Source organism: Podarcis filfolensis (assembly GCF_964270895.1).
Source record: "Podarcis filfolensis genome assembly, chromosome: 6".
Lineage (NCBI taxonomy): Eukaryota > Metazoa > Chordata > Lepidosauria > Squamata > Lacertidae > Podarcis > Podarcis filfolensis.
The window spans coordinates 1,738,002-1,761,223 of NC_139609.1; the positions used below are offsets into that span (position 1 = coordinate 1,738,002).

Consider the following 23,222-nt stretch of genomic DNA (forward strand, 5'->3'; position numbering starts at 1 on the left):
TCAACTACATAGCTGTCAACGTTTCCCTTTTTTAAAGGGAAATTCCCTTATTCCGAATAGGATTCCTTGCAAGAAAAGGGAAAAGTTGGCAGCTATGGTCAACTATCCGCCACTAATACACTATTATTGGGTTGATGACATGCTGCATAATACATCTGCCAAAACAAAAAACCAAAAAAAACCACACCAAAAAAAGCCAGTCTGTGAAAAGTGATTTATTTGGGGAGAGGGGACAGGACAGTGTGGAAAATAGCATAGAGTATAGCAGGGGAGACGGAATCAGGGAGAGGCCTCCCTCCTTGTTCCACTGATGAACAATTTTACTGGATCAAGGTGTCTTATTTCATCAGGGGAATATCACTGGATACATGCTCCACATCTGAGACTTTAAAAGCTTTCAACATACAATTTCCCAAATTTTGCCCATGGGAGTGGAGGAGGTGATAAGGTTTCTAACAGCAGGGAAGATGAGAATTTGCTGGTGTCCCTAAGAGCAAAAAAGGGCCCACTACAGCAGCCCCACTGCCACTCTCAGTACATAAGAAGGTCAGAGGCAGCAGAAGAAAATTCTTAGTTTTGATGTGTCATTTTTTGCTGGTTAAGCGGTTCCCCTCAAGGTTGCCTTGACCCAAAGTCCCCAAAATCCTGAAACTAGCACTAGGTGCAAGCCAAAAGCAAAGTACTGTTACTTATTGTTTTACCATTTACTATTTAGGGGTTAATGTTAACAGTGTACTGAAATGCTATAGCCTGCTTTGGGAGGGTAGACACCCCAAAAGGTGGGCTAAAACCCCATTACATTTGTGGAGAGGTTCCCTTACAACACACTTTACTTGTCATAGCATGTTGCTAATGGTGCTGGGTCTTGGGGACAGAGCAGTGCAGTTGCACAAATAAATAAATATCGCACATCATTAGAGAGGCATGCACAACGTTGCTCAGGATTTCAGCTCATGGCATGATCCAGACTTTGGCCCCATGGACAAAGAGCAGGGTGTGGAAGCCTCCATCTGTTAAAATGGACTGTGGGGGCTGGCAAAGTAGCACTGCTGGCTGCTGTGTCTAGCTTCTCTGAGATGCACAGACCGCAAGTGCGTCTGGCTCATGCCAGCACAGCAACGTCCTGCCTCTCTCTCCTTCTAGCAGAGCCTTTGGCTGGCCTGCCTGAACCACCGCAAAGGAGCTCTGAATGGGGCCAAGTTGGGGGTGGGACATGCTGTGGAGGCAGCCAATACCAGAGCAGCAGATATGTTGCAGGCCTTACTGCAATTCACTGAATCCTCAATCATCCTAAGAACTAGAAAGGGGCTCCTGTGTCCCATAAGCATGTGCTGGTTGCTTCCTCTGGATAGCCCAGGCACACCGGTCTCCATGCTTCCCCCTTCTTTCCCATCCCTCCAGAGCAGGCCCTGGCAAACTGGGGGCTTCTGATCAACGCAAGTGCACACATCACCCTCTCCCCTTTTTGAGCATAGTGACTGTGCACAAGACCCCACAATAATGCCACTGATGCTTTTTACATAGAAGTGTCTTAGCACAACTTACAGGATAAAAAGAGAAATAACAAGAAACATTAAAACCAAATATTAAAAATCTGCAATAAAACAAGACCTAATGTGCTCATCTATCCACCCACCCACAACACCACACATAACAAATCCTATCCAACCCACTTAAAAAGGATGAGCACAAAAAAATAAAGTGTCCACAGACACAAATTGTTACCGACTAATGGCTTGGGTAAGGACTAATGGCTTGGGTAAATAAAAATGTTTTTTGCCTGGTGCTTAACAAAAACAGCAATGGCACCAGTCGTGCTTCCCTGGGGAAAGCATTCCACAAGCAGGGAGCCACCACTGAAAAGCCTTGTTCTCATGATGCCACCTCCACTCCTCGCTCAGGTCCCCAGATGATCAACAGAGTGTGCATGTGGGTTCATGAAGAGAGAGGGTGGCACTTGATGTATTGGGGTCCTGAACCACATAGCTAAACACCAGAACTTTAAACTGTGCCCAGAAACTAATTGGCAGTCAGTGCTCTGCTGCAAAATTTGGCGCTATCTGCTCAGACCATCTTGTCCTGGTCGGCAATTAGGATGTCTACCCTCACAAGGGAGATTACAGCATATCAGTATGCACTAATATTAACCCCAAAATGTTAAAGAAGTAAAAAATGACAAGTAGCATTTTGCCTCCTATGCACTGAGGCATTTTTTGTTCCAGTGCAAAAACTGAGCATATGCACTTCATGGCCCAAACAGGGAAGGGGTGGATAATGCCCCACAAGTCCCACTGAGATGGCCATGCTTGGAAATGTGGACTTGTACTAGTCTAAATTCCTTTCCAAAATGTATTTTTTAAAATAAAAAAAAGTTGCACCATAAATTGGATTAAGCAGTGTGCTCATTTAACAACTGATCTTACCAGCTATAAGAAGCCAATCACCAGCCTTCTTAAAACGAAGACATTTAAAAAGCAGAGATACACAGTAAATTAGATTGCATCTGCCCTCAAGAAATGAAGCGAAGTGTGACCTGAAGTCATCCTCCTTAAAAGTTGCTCATCAATTATAGGAAGGGAGAAAATGAGTATCTATGCTGTTCTCTATTTCCAGAGAAAAAGAGAAACAAACTTCTACAATACAAAATGTTACACAACAAACAAAAAGAAAAGCAAAAGAAAGAGATTCTACACAGAATAAAACCAGAAATATGGCTGAAACAACAGCTCAGGAATCTGGATTTATGTATCAACTCATTTATTGGGGGAGAGGGGAATGCTATAACTTGCAAGCATTTTTGCTCTTGGCAGGCCTTACAATGTTCATGACCTCAGCTAAAGAGTCTTCTAATAACCACCAGGAAGGAAAAAAATTGCTTCACTTGTATGTATGGCAGAAGTGTTTAAGATGGTTCTGTTTTTGCATATCCTTTTCCCATAATGAGACCACTGGGACATATCTCTTTGGATGCTTTCTGAAGGCGAGGAACTGTATGGAAGAAAGAAAACATCTCTAGCCAAGAGCCAAAAGAAAAAGCTGGCCAAATTCATCCATGGACATTACAGTACAAATATGTGTGCTCTCATCCAGGGACAAAACAGCTCACAGCTACAAGCTTTTCAATACTCAAGCGAACACGCTCTGCCAGAATTAAAATGGAGCATTGTGCTGTATGAAAAGTCAGTTCTCAACATTCCATCACATTCTAGTGTGAACAAGAAACAGAACCTGGCATAGGACTATGCAGATAGAAACAAGGAACAAGCCTAGTCTCTACTCCAGTGTCCTTCTCTCTGTGTTTTCCCATGTGAGTGAGTGACTGCCATTAATTATGGGGCCTGGGGGAGATGGGGAGTGAAGAGAAAATAATTTTTATGATGGTAGAGTTTGAGAGAAGCGGGACAGGAAACTGAGCACTAAAGGGATGTTGGTGGGTTGAGTGAGAGCCAGGGAGTGGCCCCCCCTACAGGGGGGAGGCCACTTAGGTATCATCCAAAAAAGAGGCAATGCAGATGACAAAAGAGGACACAGACCTGCATTATATCTGTAATTCATATGTATAGATACAAAATTTAGAAAATCATTGCTAGAATATAAATAGCATTACAATACACCTCACTGTGATGGGGATGAGTGTGAGCTGGTGACCTGTGTGCCCAACTGGTCATTTCGCCACGTAGATGCTAACTGCTGAGCAGAGGCATCCCTCACTCCCTTGGTATCAGTGCCTCTGAAGCTGGGGGAGACCACAGATCAGAAACTCAAAACGTTTGCTGTTCATTGCCTTTTGTTTTCCACCAGTGACTTCCTCCATGGTTGCTCTGCTCTGCTCGGCCTCTCCTCCTCCACTGGTCTACCTGTCCACTGGCTTTCTTCTGTTCACTTCTTTCCCTTCTGCCTCCTCCCTCCTGTTTCCTCCTCCTACAACTCTTGCCCACTCCCTCCATCTTTCTTCCCTCAGAGGCCTGCTGGGCATTCCATTCACACTCTTAATGGCCCCCACAGGGCTGCTGAGACAGCAACACCAGTGACTGGATTCTTCCGCCAAGAAACCCAGAGGGACCTGTGCACCTTGCCAGCTGCCCAGAGCAGTGGAGGTACAGCCCAGCGAGCACATGGGTGGGCAGGCAGACTCGTAGCCACTCTGAGCCAGAGTGGAGAGGCACAATTTTTGCACCTCGCTGGGGATGTGGCAATCTATCCAACCCCTAGGTAAGCCCTTGTGGCTGATGGATCATTTCAAGGCCCTTCCTGCTTTCCCTTCTAACCATTATTTAATACTGACCTTGGACCAGGCAGCCCTTCAGACAGAGGAATGCCCTCTGCAAAGTAGGATGCATGTCCACCCATACTCTGCAGTAAAGAATGGGAGTGAAAAGTTGGTTCCTAGTTCCAAGCCCCTTCTTTATTCACACAAAAGTCTGAAAGAGAACTGAATGAGCAGCACCTGGGAACTAGTAAGCAGCACCAGTCTCTTCAAGAAAGAGAGGATAAGGGAACTGAAGAGGGATTAGGTAAGACGGGACGGTAAAGGGATGGATGGGACAAGGAGGCTGGACGCTCCTTTTAGTTATCTATTCATAGCTGCAAAGGAAAGCTACCACTTGCTACCAAGTGTCAATGTCAAAATGCAAGAAAATGAAATAGCCTGTCTCAGCAGAAATCAAGGCTGAGTCAACCCTTAACAGAGATTTAAATGGTATCTCCAGGAAGTTTGGAAAAACACGGCACACTAAGTTACAAAAGGGCAAATCTGGTTGCTATTCTCACGAACAGTGTGCACTCAAGGGGGCCATGAGGGTCTGTGGTGGGAAGTAATGCCCTCCAATATCTTTTCAGAGATGAAAATGGAATACAATATACAAATATATTTATATACTTTGAAAACACACCTATCCACAAAATGATGCGCTCCCCTGCTCATTACATATTGCAAAATGGCAGGCTCCCTCCTCTACCTTCCATTCATTTAGTCCAGGTGTCCTCAAACTTTTTAAACAGGGGGCCAGTTCACTGGCCCTCAGACACTGTTGGGGGCCGGACTATAGTTTTTTTTAAAAAAGGGTGCCTTCATTATACACCTTTAGGCACCAGGCAAAAACGTTCCATTTTAGCCAGGCTTTGAGTTGATTTGATTGACATCCTATGCCCTTTTTAAATGTGGTTCTTTGTTTGGGGGGGGGAGATGTTATTGGGTTGTTGTCTTTATTTTGATTATATACATATTGTGGTTTTAGATTTTGATTTTGTTCTGTGAACCACCCTGAGACCTCCAAGTATAGGGCGGTATAAAAATTCAATTACAAATAAATAAATAAATAAATAAATACTCAGCAGCAGTCCCAAATTCAACCCCTGGCATCCCCAGGTGGTGCTGGGAGAGCCTCCTGCATGAAACTCTGGAGTGCTGCTGCCCGCCTGGGTAGGCAATACTGAGCAATGGTCTGGCTCAGTATAAGGCAGGACCCTCCTCGGTCTGTTGCAAGAGCTGGCTGGTGTCGGGAGAGGCTGCCCGTTCTCTCCGCCCGGGGCCTCTGCCTCCAGCCCATGGGATCCCGCCCTGCGGGGAGGCGAGCTCTCTTGAGCTGCCATGGTGATCCAGGCACCACGCAGCCCCTGCCTCTCTGGGCCGAGCGGGCTCTGAGGACTAAGCGGCGTGGCTGCACCTACGACAAGTCCAGAGCCAAAGGGTTTGTGGTACCACACCTGGGCTGGCGCCTCTGCCTTAGCAGGGAGCAGGCAACTACGGGAAGGCGGAGGGGTCAAAGTTCAGCGGAATGCTCGAAACACAGGAGGAGGGAGGGACGCCGAGACACCCCTCTGCCTCAGCAGTAAACTACGAATCCCAGCATGCAATGCGGCCGCAGAGATTATGATTAGGCCGGGCACGGAGTTGTTGCTGAATGCTTTCGTTGCATTCAGTCAGAACGCTTTGCCGCTCGCTGTAGGCCGCCCCCTGCCCCCTCTTTGTTCGCCCCTGCAGGACAGGCTGGATTTAGCCCGCGGGCCGTAGTCTGAGGACCCCTGATTTAGTCCATTCATTTAGGAGGGGATCCAATCTGGAAGGGCTGCTATGCCTACAAATTTTATCAACTTTTGTGAAAAGGGGAAAAGGTATAACTATTTTTCAGTTCCTCATTTTAGTAAATTGGGATAAAACAGAACTTTGTTTTTAAATGATCTATTGTTCAAATAACAGTCCCAAATAACAAGTGGAAAGACACAGAACTCCTCCAAAACAGATTAAGCAGCTTCTCAAAGCTACAGAAACAAGTCGAATCTCGTGGCTGATGCACACCCCCTTCTGGAAAGCAGCTAATACCCAATTATACATACACTATTTTTTATTACTGTGGGACCATCTGCCTTAAGTTACCAATGTAGCAGCATTAAACAATTAATTTTGCTCTTCTGCAGCAGTGAGAAGTCATGAACCCATTTCCATTACGTATCAACACAGATCAGTGCAATAAAGCAGATTCCCATAGATATTCTGTATATACAATGCAGGGGGAGGGGAGTTTCTAACAATCTATAATCACAGAAGGCACCTTATAACCAAATTATTTAGGCTGAAAGATTTCCAGGGTCTCTCAAAACTACATCAATGGACATTAAAAGGGCAAATGTGGTTCAGCGTAAGCAAGTGCAAAGTGATGCACACTGGGGCAAATAGATCCTTATTTAATATATATGCTGATTGGACATGAGCTGACAGTGACTGAACAGGAAAGCGATCTGGTGAAAAGGGCAAATTTCAAGTTTGGGATCGTTACGAAAGGGATCAAAATTAAAACTGCGAATGCTATAATGCCCTTCTACAAATCTACAGTGCAACTACACTTGGAATACTGTGTACAGTTCTATTCAAAGCAGCTCAAAAAGGATAAAATAGAGCTGGAAAGGTGCCAAAAAGAAAACAAAATGATCAAGTGGCTGGAGCAACAGAGGTAACGCTCTATTTTTTGAAAAAAGGTGAGTAATAATGGGGGACATGGCAGAAGTACATAAAATGACACCTGGTGTGGAGAAAGTGGATAGGAAGAGGTCTCTCTCTCTCTCTCTCTCTCTCTCTCTCTCTCTCTCTCTCATAATCCTAGAATATGGTTTCATCCAATGAGACTGAATGAGGGGAGGTTCAGGGCAGGTGAAAAGAAATACTTTATTGAACAACATATAGTTCAGCTATGGAATTTGCTACTAAGAAGCGCAGCTTTAAAAGGGGCTTTCAGAATTCATGGAGTATAAAGCTGCCAGTAGCTCCTCGTCTGTTGCCTCCAGTGCTAGAGGCAATATGCCTCAACGGCTCATCCACAGTGTTGCTTGTCTGTGCCTAGAAGGTCCGAGAGGTTTCTGTCCGCCCTGCCGCTTCCCCCAGGAAAACCCACTCTTTACTGCTGAATTGGAGCAAATGTCCATCAGTGGAAAACTCAATGGACGTTTGCTCCAGTTCAGTGGTAAAATAGGGTTTTCCTGGGGGAAAGCAGCAGGACAAGTGGAAGTCTGGGTGAGCTGTGGCTCCCAAGAGGGAGGCGGCTCCTGCGCTCTGTGTTTCCGGCAGGCTTCCAATGGGCATCTCGTTGGCCACTGGAGGAACAAGAGGGCCGTCTTTGGCATATGTGCCGCCGGGGTGCAAAGATCCGCCCAGCGCCCACAACTTTAGTTTAGCCGGCCACAATTTTTTTAGGGGGGACAAACTCAAAGTTGTCGACCTTTTTGGGGGGAGGTAAATCGCTCACCTGTAACTGCTTTTGTTTCCTGACTCTTCAGGAATATTTGACGCTACCGAGTAACAGAGCGATGGGGGGGGGGGACTTTCGCTCCATTGCTTTTCACTGCCGCCAATCAAGAGGGTCCAGTATAAAGTAGGTATACATTTGGGGGGGGAGCAGAATACATTTGGCACCCCTCAGAATTCGGCGCCTGGGTGCCCCGCACCCCTTGCACCCCCCAGGTAAAGATGGCCCTGAGGAACAAAATGCTAAACCCGATGAGCATTTGGCCTGAGGCAGCAGGGCCATTGGTTGATAGATTGAGTGTGAGAACAATTGTTCAAATCAGTCAGTCAGCCCCAAAAGGCTGCCAGAGTGGCTTATGGATCACTATGAGCAAGGCTTACACTCTAGAACAGGGCTGCCCAATAGGTTGATTGGGATCGACTGGTCGATCCCCAGAAGGTTCCAGTTGATCACTGTCGATTGCGGTCTCCTTTTCCTTTGCCTCATAGCAGCCAGCCCCTCTCCCCGCCCTGCAGGATCGCTGGAACAGAAGGCGGAGTTTTCACTGTGAGGCAGATTGTTTTCATAGCGATCTTTCGGTGATCGACTAATCCCCTTTACTCTAGCCTGACTTTTCCCCTTTAATAATGGGGCTTTCCTCCCCCCAAAAAGCTCAAAAACTTTTGCCTGAACCCCCCACAAAATGCACCTTTCCTCCCTTAAAAAAGCTCAACAACTTTGACCTGAACCCTGCCAGTTTTATTTTCTGTTTTCTGTGAGTAGATCGCAGTCTCTTGGGAGTTGGACATCCCAGCTCTAGAAGAACAAGACACAAAGGAAAACTGACTGGGAGATGCGGGGGGAGAATAAGCCAACTCAAGTATAGGTTCTTAGTTACAAATGATATGGCAATTGTTTACTGGGTCTTTCTTGTAGATCTTGGAGACCTAAAAAGTGAAACATTGCAAAGAACCAACATTAAGCTTCCAAGTGCAGAAAAATATTCCTGCTGACCCATGTAAAAAGTAATAGTTCCCATTTTTAAGCTAGATTTGCTGACGGCATAGAAGCATTAAGTGCTAGAGCTATCCAAACCAGCAACATGCCTTTAACTGCAACACTTGTCTGCAACTCATTTTACTGGAAGGCTGCTTTGAGATGGGTGTGGAGTGGGCCAGGTCTGCAGAAAGACTTTCCTCTGAGTTGGCCGCTGGGGACGAGGTCACACTTTTCAGGGTGATGGATATTGCTGAGGGACTATAGGTTGCTGATCCCATCAGTCACCATCCTAGACTTTGTGTTTCTCCTATTATTCTGAACTGTGGGAGAAAAGGAGCTGGGTTTTCTATACCAACAGCAGAGGGGTTTCCTACCATGAAGTGCACTGCTTCTGCCTTCCTAGAAGCAGCTGCTGCCTCAGAAATTTATTATTCTCTTCCTCACTCCCATCTCTTTCTCAGTCAGCATCATCCTGACATGCCGTGCTCTTATTCCCACCACTTTCATCGCCCCTTTTTGCTCCCCCCGCCCCAAGCTGTCCTGACTTCTGAAATTTAAGCTCCTATGCTCCACCTCACCAGGGAAAGGGACTGGTTGAATTTGGTGCATTGTGCAGAAAGACGGCAGTATTTTTATGTGGTATGTGTAAACTCTTAACTGCTCCACTCAGGGCGAGTAGAAGTATATGAGGAAATATACTTTGATTGGTTGCATTATCATCAGATAAATGAAGTGTATATATTATTATTGGAATGGCATACTAAAGATGAGGAGGTAAAATCAGTAATAATACATTGAGCTAAAGATATTGGATATAATATACAGTTAGAAGAATGAGAAAGGTTATGAAATGAAGGTTTTAATTTTACAGCATTCAGTACGCTTAAAGAAAATGTTATGAAAATGATGTATAGGTGGTATTTAATACCAGTTAAACTAGCCAAAATGTATAGAACAAAAAATGAATGTTGGAAATGTAGGGAAAAGGAAGGTACTTTTTACCATATGTGGTGGACATGTAAAGAGGTAAAAACTTTCCGGGAAATTATATATAATGAGCTAAAGAAAATGTTTGAAAACACTTTTGTTAAAAAACCAGAAGCTTTTTTATTGGGTATTGTGGGTAGAGAGATACCGAGACAAGATAAAAAAATGTTCTTATATGCAACAACTGTGGCAAGAATTTTGTTAGCCGAAAGATGGAAACACCAGGAGTTACCAATGAAAGAAGAGTGGCAGATGAGGCTGATGGACTTTGCAGAACTGGCAAAACTGATGGGAAGAATCCGGAACCAGCGAGACCAAGCATTCCAAAAGGACTGGAACAAATTTAGCCTGGAGAAGAGGAGGTTAAGGGGTGATATGATAGCCATGTTCAAATATATAAAAGGATGTCACATAGAGGAGGGAGAAAGGTTGTTTTCTGCTGCTCCAGAGAAGCGGACACGGAGCAATGGATCCAAACTACAAGAAAGAAGATTCCACCTAAACATTAGGAAGAACTTCCTGACAGTAAGAGCTGTTCGACAGTGGAATTTGCTGCCAAGGAGTGTGGTGGAGTCTCCTTCCTTGGAGGTCTTTAAGCAGAGGCTTGACAACCATGTCAGGAGTGCTCTGATGGTGTTTCCTGCTTGGCAGGGGTTGGACTCGATGGCCCTTGTGGTCTCTTCCAACTCTATGATTCTATGATTCTATGAAATTTATATTATATTTGAAAGATAACTGTAAGCAATTAACATCATTAGCAGGGTTATCTGAAGATTTGTAAGATGAAATTGCTACCTATTCAGGTTGAGTAATATATCATATTATATTATATTATATTATATTATATTATATTATATTATATTTATTATTATATTATATTATATTATATTATATTATATTATATTATATTATATTATATTATATTATAATGAGATTAGAAGGATAGGAAATGAAGCGAAATGTAAGGGAAGTTGTTAGGCTTAGTTGAGCCAAGGAGATAAAATAAGAGGATATGGTGCTATGTAATGTGATTATATGTAAAACCAATAAAAATCATTTAAAAAAAGAAGTATAGCCAAGCTCTGAGAGAGGGAGGGCACATCCATAGTCTCTTCCCCTGTCCACAGTCCAAAAGCAGGGGTAGCCAGCAGGGCACCTTTCAAATATTGCTGGACTACAACTCCCATAAGCCCTGCCCATTGGCTCTGCAAGTTGGGGCTAGTGAGGACTGGAGTCCACTCACACGAGGAGGTGCCACACTGGCTAGCCTAATTAAAGGATTTGATCAGGCTGCCAGTGCCCAGCTTTTCATTTTCCATCCCTCAGCACCAGAACTGTTTTGGGTAAAACCAGCCTATTGGCACTGACTACCTTTCCAAGCCCATAAAGTCTGCTGCTGCTGCACCCCACTGCTAAGTTCTCCAATGCCTTAGAGGTTTCTTTTTCCCCCCCTGGGCATGTTTTTCATGTCCTTTTAACTATGCAAGTTCATCGCTATGACAATTAAACTGGCTCCAAAATAAAACAACAAACTAGCATTCCGCCTGCTTTCTGTTTAGGGCTTGCTGATTTTTGAAGAAAGCAAACAGTTTCTTCTCCACAAAGCAGAATCATATATAGATTGCAAAGCCAACTGGGCTTCCCTTTTCTCTCATGGTTCCAGTTCTGTCGTTGTCACTGCCAGGACCATGAAATAGAACCCACATGAGCAAATGCATCTCTGTTTAGAAAGAGTGCACTATGTAGAGCAACTCCTGCTGCTAACTAAGAGTATTGCTGCCACAGCTGAAAAGAAAACATTATATCCCCCCCGCCCCCCCAGTTCACAAGTGTGTTGGCCATGCTGAGCTCCTTTCTCTCCTTTAGCAAACACTGGGAGGGTCCTAGCTCAGTGGTAGAGCACATGCTTTGCATGCAAAATGTCCCTGGCATCTCCATGCAGCGTTAGAAAGACAAACTGTGGGAAGCCCTGCCACTCAGTGTTGGCAATACAAAGCTAGGTGAACCAATGGTTTGACCTGGTTTAAGGCAGCTTCCCATGTTCCTATGAAATCCTGTCACCGTGAAAGCAGGAGAAATGCAACTTATCTGATTCTGACTGTATGCAAGGAGCACAGGTGCTTCCACACCCCACCCTGTTTTGTCATCCACTCTCTCCTTCTTCCACAGAACTGAACAGTAGCTATCAACATCTATCAGATATGTTGTTGAGCCTAGTTTGGAAGCCTACTGGGGTGGGTGGCTTCAATCCTCCAACACACACAAAAAGCTGGATTCAAGGCTCAGTCTCAAGACTAGATTTATCTACTGTCAGTGATATACAAGGTCCATGCCAATTCTATTGTTCAATAACTGGAATGTAAATTAGCTACCACCCTTTGCTTCAAGATGCCTTTCCAGCATGGCCCTTGATGCTGAACCAGATCCACAATCCTGTGCTCCGAGACTCCGAATTAAAGCAGACAAAAGCAGTCTTTAAAAATTCCCTCCTTTGTATTTTTTTTTAATTCTGCTACAGGACAGAGTGCCACTCTCAATGGCCTTTTACCCCAGCAAAAGCTGTCATCTGTGACAAATATTCAAATATTTTACCCCCACCCCCACCCAACCAATCCCTACTAAAAGCAGGAGGCAAAGATGGGAAACCTGCCACTGCAAAGGAAGCAGATTTGAAGTCATCTGCTCATCTGAGAACGCTGTGTACTTCTTAGGAATATGAAAAGAGAGGGACATTCCCAGCACTATCTTAGATGCACTGGAGGGAACTTGGTAATATTGCCTGGCCATGTTGCTTCATAACGTAGTCCACCTGACAAGAATTTAAGTTCCAATGTTCCTTAAAATATCTATCAGGTAGAGATGTTAAAAAGGAGAGAGAAAGATGCACAGAACTGAAAATCCAAGCTAATTTTTGTTGAGCTTTCCCATAGAAGGCATTTTTTATATTCACAATAAATAAATGCTTGAAAATAAGATCGTTATTTTTAGAATTTCTAAACCGACTTTATGCTATACTGCACTCAAGGCAACTTCCAAGTGATTAAATATGTATTATTGCATTTATTCATTGCCTGCCTTTTTTTGAAATGGACACTTGAGGCAGCTTAAAGCAACCAAGCTTCTTAAACCCTTACAAGACAAGACAATAAAAATACCAAAGAAACCAAAATTGCATTTCAACAAACAACAACACATACCAAGATGGAAATAATTCAAGCCTCACTGTAAAATATAACATAAGCCATATCCAGACAAGGTGCCTCTATATAGCCTATCACTCTGTGGCAGGAAGAATGCAGGACCTGTGGCCCTTAGGATGTTGTTGGACTAAGCCTCACATTAGATACCTTTCTCATATGGGCACTACATGCACATATTGCACAAGGTTGCCTCTCTGCATTACTAAGTCTCACACACCCTTACTTGAGCATGGACATCCGACATGTCTGGTGGGTACAGGGGTGGAGCACTTGGAGCATGGCCCAAGTAGTAATCATTCCAAAGCAACCAATCCCATTGGGAAGATTCTCAGTTTCTATAAAATCATCAGGATAACTGAAGAGTAGCAATATGCAGTGGCTGCCTTGTTAATACCAAAGGGTAAGAAACAGTAAGAAAGATCATACATTTTACCAGAACAATGGTTGGTGTTGGCAGTGGCGGAACTTCATGCTCTGACACCGGGGGGCGGAGAGAAGGAGGGGCGGGACTAGCACGCATCCCGGGGATGTGGCGCACGTCCGGGGGCGTGGCGTGCTGCCCGTGGGGGCGTGGCGCCCAGCATGGGCGGGGGGGCAGCCGCGATGGCACCCCACCAGGATCGTGCTGCCGGGGGCAGTGCGCTCCCCCCGCACACCTCTTCCTCTGCCAGTGGGTGTTGGAAAGCTGTCATTTAATACAAGCTCTCACCAAGTCCAGCAGAGCAGAGATTGAAAACCTAAGGGGAAGCCGGCATGGTGCTCTTCCAGATATCACTGAACTCCAACCCCCATCCTCCCTGACCATAGCGATACCAGCTGAGACTGATGGGACCTGGAGTCGCCACCCCTGCCATATAAGGCTTAGCACAATGTAGTTGTGCATTTTTACGGGCTTGAAACTTCTGCAGAAGAGTAGCCTTTTCTACACATCAGATGTGTAAGCACAAATAAAAATGCCCAACTCTGCAATATGGAAAGAACAGAGGAAGTTACACATATATCCACTCTTCTTTGGAGTTGCATGGTGGGGGGAGCTCAGAAGTTCCCCGTATAAATACTGGCAAGGCCAAAGTCTGCCTGGCTTTATCACTGTGTTCTCAATATCATTATCTGGAGGAATATTATATTCCAGTCTTCACTGGCAGGGGCAGATGGAAGCTGTAGTACAAAACAGCTAGAGAGCACCAGGTTGGCGAATGCTGCAGTATCCAGTTCAAAACAAATGGGAACTTTTTTTATACCTGGCACTTGGTCTACCTAGCCCAGAATAGTGCACTTGGATTGGCAACAGCTCTCTAAAGTCTCTGGCACAGCTTTGTCCCAGCCCTGCCATCAGAAAATTGTCCAACACGACATGCCAGGGTTTGAATGTGGGACCTTCTGCAAAGCCTGTACACAACCACTGAGCTATTCCCCCCTCTCTAAAAAAACAACACACAAGAGAAACCCAAATTTAAATCCCTATATGCATTACAACGGTGGTGATTTTGTGTGTGTGTGTATAAAAGCTGCATCAATGCTACAGTTCACCCAGATTCTTAAATTTCAGGTCTTGTGCTCAGAGATGAAGAACCAAATGCAAAAGGAAACCAGCAAGAATTTTAATGTTAAAATCAGGCTTTGGCACCATTTCAGAGTACATTTGGACTTCAGCTCTTTCAACCAGGACTCCAAAGTCCACCAAGCATTTGTACAAGATGCCAATCTGACATTTTATTTTTATTGTTTATTTTTTTACTCACCCCTAGCCATCTTGCTCCTTTATTAGCAGCCTGTTGAATCTGCACTCTTTTGAGGGTGACATGGTAAACTGCGCCTTCCTCTACCTCTTCACCCCAATCCTGAATTGAGCTCTGCCGCAGGAAGAAAACAAACGCTTGACTTAAAACAACAACAACAGGTTGTTTCCACCAACAGCTGCAGAACTTGTTGCTGGGGGCTCACTGCACAGCCCAAGGGGTACAAAGCAAAATACAACTATCACAGACGAAGACAAGACACTTGCCAAGGGAGGCTGATCTCTGGGATATACTCGGCAAGCTCTTCTCGCCTGTGGTATCAGGAGACCATGAGTTTCCACTTAGCTTTCCCCCGTCCCCACCACACACAATCGGCTGGGACTGCACATATTTCAAATAGTTTTGCCATGTCTTTTCCTAAGGAAATGCTCCCGACTTACCCACCAGCTAGCATTATCATTACTTTTACCACTGCAGAGATAGCTGCATGCTTAAAATACTCAGAAAGACAGATAGTCCTCTAACAGGCATGTAAATTACAGTAAATCTTCATTTTAATATTTTTTCAGGATGTGCAAGGGTTATCTGTCTTAGTGATGTCCACCAAAGTTTGTTTGTTTTTTAAGTCACACATGCCAGAAAGCTGAGAGGAAAAACTATCATAGCATCTCTTAAACTGGATTGGAAATCTGTTCTGCAACAAACCTCTGGGTTTGCTGATTAATACAGATTTAAGCGGCTCTTTGTGGCTGAACAAGGAAGAAAATATCCCCAGTTTATCAAAAAGTTTGTCCAGCTAGCTTCCTTTCCTACTGTTTCCCGCCGCCCCCCGTTCCTTCCCACACCCAGCGCAGCGACAGAAAAGTTCATTAGTTTGCAGAGAAGCATCGTTTTAACAATAGCGAGTCACACTAAGCAGCAGCAACAGCAGCAGGAAAGGTTCTGAAAAGATACTTTAAATTACTCCCTGAAGAGGCAGCCCGGGGGAGAGAGGGAAGGACGTGTCCGCTCCTGAAAGAAGGCGTCGCAGCCTAAAAGAGAAGCCGGCGCGTTCGTTACCATTTTAGCTCTCCCGAGCAGTTTCATCCTGAGCCTTCTCCGCGGCCCTTGGAAGGGGCATGGCGCGCCTGCCCGCGGCTCTTCCCAGCCCCTCTGCGCTCCGCGGCCCCGGCAGGCAGAAACACCCCCGGCCAGCGCGGCGCGCAGACTCCGCCCCGACCCAGCCAGAGGGAGGTCAGGCTTTCCTGTTGATGCTCTGCTCTGGCGGGGCTTCCGAGCCAGAAAGAATCTCTCCGAGCTCAGCCTCTCCTGCCAGGCGCCCCGAGAGAAGGGGGGGGGGCGAGGGGCAGCTCAACTTCTATTCTCCGGACACGTCAGATGATTCCGTCTGAACGACCCCCGCGAGGGGCTCACAAGGGAAAGTGGCGCTGCCAAGGGGAAGAGGAGGAAGAAGCCCATCTTCCGAGGCAACGGGGAATGGTACTTCAAGCTCCCAAAAGTCATCAGGGCTAGAAATGCGCCTGGCGAAGGAGGCGCTGGTCAGCAAAAGCCACAGCAAAAGGAAGGCGCTAGTCTTGAGCCCTGACTTTATCCAAATGATCACCGGGTTCGGAGCGGAAGGGATGGAAAGGGGGAGGGAAGGAGTTAGAGCATCTCCACAACTTCCGAAGTTGAAAGTGCCATCCAACTTTTTCACACTGTGACACACACAAATATGGTTCATGTGCAACAGAACAGAGATCAAACATACACTGCAGACATTACACATGAAGGCTTCACGTTTGCATTAAGGAAGTCTCACATGGGAAAATGCTGTTAGACCCATGAATATATAAGGAATCAAAATTCCCAAAAAGTAACACATGAAATGCAAAAGTAGCAGTAGGGAAATACCTTCATTAGGACCAGCTACACAAGGGTAGTAAGCCTTTTGAGTTCTCCAGGCTGGATGATCACCTTCCCCATGGAAGGAAAAAAAAAGATGTTCCGGTTTCAGAAGGAGACAGGTTTAACGTTAGTTAAGAAAGTAAAATACCTGGGGGTTAATATGACTGCTAAGAACTTAAACCTATTTAAAGACAATTATGAGAAATGTTGATCAGAAGTGAAAAAGGACTTAGAAATATGGTCAAATTTGAAGCTGTCCTTGTTAGGTCGAATTGCTGTTATAAAGATGAATGTATTGCCAAGAATGTTATTTTTGTTTCAATCATTGCAAATTTTGGACAAAATGGATTGTTTCAAGAAGTGGCAGAGAGACATTTCTAGATTTGTCTGGCAGGGCAAGAAGCCCAGAATAAAATTTAAAATACTAACTGATGCAAAGGAAAGAGGTGGATTTGCCCTGCCAGACCTTAAACTTTATTATGAATCAGCAGCATTCTGCTGGTTGAAAGAATGGCTGCTTCTTGAGAACACAGACATTTTGGATTTGGAAGGTTTTAATAATGTTTTTGGGTGGCATGCATATTTGTGGTATGACAAGGTCAAAGCACACAAAGCATTTAAAAACCATATTGTCAGGAAAGCATTGTTTAATGTCTGGATAAGATATAAAGACTTACTTGAAAATAAAACCCCAAGGTGGTTGTCACCGATGGAAGCAAAGGCTCAGAAAAAGCTCAATATGGAGGCCAAATGGCCGAAATATTGGGAAATTTTGGAGCAAGAAGGAGATAAATTGAAATTGCAGAGTTTTGAGAAATTAAAAGATAAAGTGTGAGACTGGCTTCACTATTATCAAATAAGGGAGGCTTACAATTTGGACAAAAAAATTGGCTTCCAGGTGGAAAAATCAAAACTGGAAACAGAACTGTTAGATCCCAAAACAAAGATACTTTCAAGAATGTATAACTTGCTGCTGAAATGGAACACTCAGGATAAAACGGTAAAATCTGCTATGATTAAATGGGCACAAGATGTTGGACATAACATTATGTTCGCTGACTGGGAACAGTTGTGGACCACAGGTATGAAATTTACGGCATGTAATGCCTTAAGAGAGAATATTATGAAAATGATATACAGGTGGTACATGACACCAGTCAAGCTTGCAAAAATCTATCATTTGCCCGATAATAAATGTTGGAAATGTAAAGAAAACGAAGGTACATTCTTTCACCTCTGGTGGACGTGCCCAAAGATTAAGGCTTTCTGGGAGATGATCTATAATGAAATGAAAAAGGTATTTAAATATACCTTCCTGAAGAAACCAGAGGCCTTTCTCCTGGGCACAGTCGTCCAAAGGGTGCCAAAGAAGGATAGAACTTTCTTTATGTATGCTACAACAGCAGCAAGAATACTCATTGCAAAGTATTGGAAGACACAAGATCTACCCACCCTGGAAGAGTGGCAGATGAAGGTGATGGACTATATGGAACTGGCGGAAATGACTGGCAGAATCCGAGACCAAGGAGAAGAGTCGGTGGAAGAAGATTGGAAGAAATTTAAAGACTATTTGCAGAAACATTGTAAAATTAATGAATGTTAAAATGATGCTGGATTGAAATTAAGTGGCATTAGCAACAAGGTTAATAAGAATATGTAAAAATGGATTGATAACGGATGAAAATATATAGTTATAATATGTTGAGATATAGAGTTAAGATAAATGAAAGAGGGTAAGATTTGCTGAACTGACTATGTGAACGGGAATACAAAAAAGGGAGGTGTGAGGAGGTCAGGGAAATAAGCAAACGAAATTCAAGATATGAAAAAAATGGATTTGTTTTTAACTTTTCCTATTTACTTTTTCTGTATTTTGTATTTTCTTTTTTTATGTATTTTTGTATTTTTTGTATTTTTCTTTTTTCTCTTGTTTTCTTTTTATTCTGTAAATTTCTGCTTTTTGTAAAACTCTAATAAATATTTTATAAAAAAGAAAGAAAGAAAAAAAGAAAGATGTTCCTGGCAATGCTGGAAAAGCCCAAAGGCTGATCCATATTGGCATTTAATATGGATTTGAAACAAACTGGATTTTTTTTATTGATTGATTGATTGGTTGCAAGCACCCACACAATGTCCTCCTCATCCAAGTGGAAGTCTGTACTTTCCCCTTGCTAAATTCAGATTTTCCCAATTTGTGGATAATCCAAAAAGGGGAGAAAATCCAATATAAAATCACACATTACATGACAGTGGATACACTGAAGTGTATTGTGTGGGTGGGCTTTTTGTGCAGTGACATTTTGCTGAGTGCCATCTATTGTCGCACCCACAATTTTCACTTTCTTTCTATAAGCTCAAAGCAAAGGATGATGCCTGCTTTTTTCCACCAGTTGCTGCTGAAGGCAGGTTCGCAGTATTTTTATTTTAAAAACAGCTCTTATGTGCAGAGCTGTTTTTGCACAAAACAGATGTATTAAAAAGAAAACATAATTAAATAAATAAATAAATTTCTATGCTGCTCTTCATCCAAATATCTCAGGGCAGTTTACAATATAAAATTTGTCCTTGCAGGTACAGGAATCAGGAAAGTAAAACTCAGTGTGGCTGACTTCTGAGTAGATATTTGGAAGACTGCAGTGGAAATGATTAGATAATGACCCAACAATTTGTTTCTAAGAAATAAAATATGTGGAGGCGGGGAAAGTGTTCTACTTTGAAAAAACACATCCAAAGTCAGTAGCTCAGTTATAGCCAGTAGCCTTACTGTTTACAATAGGGCACCACAAATCAAGATGGTTCTAGACTGCACAGTAAAGTTGCATCCAAGTTGAAAAAACATGAATTTTCTTTTCTTTCAAGCATTAAAAGCCTGGAGGTCATCACATGAAGATTATTAAATAAAGTATGTCAGAATTAAGAAAAAGGACAAGAGTTTGTACACACTCTGTGAACACCAAAAATCTAGGTGTTCTCACAACAGGAGCAGCACTGGTCTGTTGCGCTTTTTTAAAAAATCTACAGTATAATTTATTTGAGGAAAACCCCATCAGACCTGAGACTGACTTCTGAGCAGATTTGCACAGAATTGGGAATTACAATGTGACATAGCCATGGTGAAAATTGAGACTGGGTGCTCTTTATTCTGGATTAGTTAATCCAAAATACTTTTGTCTCTGGCTCCACCCACCATTGGTTCTTGGTCTGCTCACTGCTGGCAATGCAGCCCTTAGCAGAAAATAAGGCTGTCCACTCGGCCTCATCAAGTAAAAATGGAATTAACAAATACCACAATGTAGCATTTTGAAGCACCAGTTATTACCTCTGCTAAATTGATTTAACAGACATACTGGGTATTCATTAGGGAACCTGAGCTTACTCAGATAAATTTCTTTTGGCTCTAAAATCACACACAACCTCAAATTAATCAAATAACTGAATCAGTATTATTGTCTATATTTTATCAAGATTTAACCCTATGCCAAAATTTTACGAACACTTGCCAGAATTTAAACAGATGACCATTTCCCCTTTTAAAATGCATTAATTTATCTATCTATATTATTTTGGCTATACTTAATATTTTGGCTATACAGGATCATCCATCCTTAACTATTTGTAGGCACTAATTTACTCAAATTTATAAAAGGTATTTTCTGGTCTAATGGAGTTCCAAGAAACTTCTGAAGGCAAGGGAAACAGGGAACAGGACATTTCATTTCTTTGTTCTCAAATGCCCTTGGTCAGCTGGAGGTAAAGGAAGTGTCTGAATTGGCTTGTAGGAAGAGCTTAGAATGAGTCTATGATAATAGCTATTGCACTGTAGAGAGAGCAAGTTCAGAGCAAGATAAAAAAACATAATAGTCTTATCTGGTAATCTGAAATGTTTACTTGATTAGAACTGGGATTTCCAATATCTCTGGTTTATCCATTTCCTAGAACTACTTTTAATGATTCTTTGAAATAGCCTTGGGGAAAACAGTAACAATAAGTACATACATGTCTCACAAAATTGCTAGACCCAAAGCCAACTGTATAATTACCACAGCAGTTGAGAGCAAGGAAATCACGGAGCTTCTTTCCCTATTCTGAAAGGAAAGTCAGAAGGATACATTTACCAGCATCTAAGTAGGAATACGATTTGAAGGTCTCTGAGCTCAGGCATGAGATGTCACGTGTCATGACCTCAATATTATAGGACTCCAGGGAGGCTGGCCGTAGTCCAACTTTACAAGTTTTCAATTTAAAAAAACACAAATAAGGGCTTTTATTTTCAAAGATTTGCTATAATCCATGATAATGTTCAATTTGGAATAAATAAATGGTTTCTGGTACTTTGATATTGAACAAATGTTCAGGATCCATATTCCAGAAGACACTGTTAGAATCCTTTGTAACTATTTGAAGAGCACTGTATAAAAACTAGAGCAAGAAATGATGATCTGATTAGTTTTCTATGATCTTTAATGCGGCAGTAAAGGATGACATTTGCACGTGTGTGTGTGTGTGTGTGTGTGTGTGTGTGTGTGTGGTGTGTGTCTTTGTCTCTCTGTGTGAAACAAAGGTACAATACTCCATTTGGAAGCATAAATTTAGCATTAACGTAAGCCCATTAGTGTTTTTCTCTTTGATTCTGAAGTGGTTTTGTAACAGATTTAAAAAGGTAAGGAACTAGAGTATTCATACAGAATGCTTGCTCTGAAACCAGCTAGGAAAGTGAGCTAGGTGTTCTTTGCTGGATCTAATTAGTAAAGCAATGACAAACCTAGACAACATCTTAAAAAGCAGAGACATCACCTTGCCAACAAAGGCCCGTATAGTTAAAGCCATGGTTTTCCCGGTAGTGATGTATGGAAGTGAGAGCTGGACCATAAGGAAGGCTGATCACCGAAGAATTGATGCTTTTGAATTATGGTGCTGGAGGAGACTCTTGAGAATCCCATGGACTGCAAGAAGATCAAACCAATCCATTCTTAAGGAAATCAGCCCTGAGTGCTCACAGGAAGGACAGAGACTGAAACTGAGGCTCCAATACTTTGGCCACCTCATGAGAAGAGAAGACTCCCTGGAAAAGACCCTGATGTTGGGAAAGATGGAGGGCACAAGAAGAAGGGGACGACAGAGGACAAGATGGTTGGACAGTGTTCTCGAAGCTACCAGCATGAGGGAGGCAGTGGAAGACAGGAGTGCCTGGTGTGCTCTGGTCCATGGGGTGACGAAGAGTCGGACATGACTAAACAACTAAACAACAACAACTATTAGTAAAGCTGCATTCTGGCAAGTCTTGGGGGCTGAAATGCCAATATACATTAAAGCCATCCTAGTTCTACCAGTCTTATCCACTTACCTGCCGACTTAAATCCCAAGCACCGCTGCACGAGAAGTAACAGCTAATGCTTCTGAAAGAGGGCAACCTATGTCCCATCTTCCCACCCAAACGTTTCCATGGCTCCACTTTCATAAAACTCAGCCAGCCAATAAAACCCGCTCCTATCAGATACAATAGTAAAAAGAACTTCCATGTTCAGAGGTAAAGGTAAAGGACCCCTGACCATTAGGTCCAGTCATGACTGACTCTGGGGTTGCGGTGCTCATCTCACGGCATACAGCTTCCGGGTCATGTGGCCAGCATGACTAAGCTGCTTCTGGCGAACCAGAGCAGCGCACGGAAACACCGTTTACCTTCCCGCCGGAGCAATACCTATTTATCTACTTGCACTTTGACGTGCTTTTGAACTGCTAGGTTGGCAGGAGCAGGGACCGAGCAACAGGAGCTCACCCCGTCGCGGGGATTCAAACCGCCGACCTAGGCTCTGTGGTTTAACCCACAGTGCCACCCACGTCCCTAGATGTTCAGAGGTAGTACATCTCTAAATAGGTAAAGGTAACTGAACGGTTAAGTCCAGTCAAAGACGACTATGTGGTTGCGGCGCTCATCTTGCTTTCAGGCTGAGGGAGCTGGCGTTTGTCCACAGCTTTCTGGGTCATGTGGCCAGCAGGACTAAGCCACTTCTGGCACAACAAGACACCGTTATGAGTGCCAGAGCGCACAGAAACGCCCGTTACCTTCCCGCCACAGTGGTACCTATTTATCTACTTGCACTGGTGTGCTTTTGAACTGCCATCCCAGGGATGTGGGTGGTACTGTGGTCTAAACCACTGAGCCTCTTGGGCTTGTTGATTGTAAGGTTGGCTGTTTGAATCCCCAAGATGGGGTGAGTTCCTGTTTCTCTGTCCTAGCTCCTGTCAACCTAGCAGTTCCCTCAGCCCCATAGTCGCCTTTGTCTGGACGTAACCATCCAGGGCTCCTTTACCTTACCTTTACCTCTAAATACCAGTTGCTAGGAACAAAGAATAGACTAGCAAGGGCATCACTTTTATGCCTTGCTTGTGAGTTTCCAGAGAGGCTGGCTGCTGTTAAACAGAATGGTGGACAGAGAGGGACTTTGGTCTGACCCAGCAGGGATCTTCTTAGGTCTTCATGCAATAAACAAACCCAATTAGCATTCCTCTACCCCAACGCCATGCACTGAAACTATTTCCTCTTTACACATCAATTTCCTTCCCAGATTCCCCCTCAAATTGTTCCCCCTTCCAAAAATTCACTGATCAGATTTCCAGTTACAAAAATTATTATCCCTAGATTCTCCCCAGTTGTGCCCACTACTGCTCTCATCCAAAGAAACAAACAGAGA

At 43.7% G+C, this 23,222-nt stretch overlaps 1 protein-coding gene across 5 annotated transcripts in view; it reads right to left on the bottom strand.

Moving 5' to 3' along the window:
• RGL1 (ral guanine nucleotide dissociation stimulator like 1) overlaps positions 1-23,222 on the bottom strand; it is a 128,742-nt gene that overhangs the window by 78,754 nt on the left and 26,766 nt on the right. The window contains exons 1-3 of one of the 5 annotated variants that reach the window (XM_083621386.1): positions 15,798-15,831; positions 15,703-15,764; positions 14,647-14,757 (exon numbers count right to left, since the gene is read on the bottom strand). The exons of 1 other annotated variant lie outside the window; for it this stretch is intronic. In XM_083621386.1, coding sequence (XP_083477512.1) covers positions 14,647-14,757; positions 15,703-15,729 — 138 coding nt within the window. In that variant the 5' untranslated portion in view covers positions 15,730-15,764; positions 15,798-15,831. 3 more of the 5 variants (XM_083621385.1, XM_083621384.1, XM_083621387.1) reach the window with 3 other exon arrangements.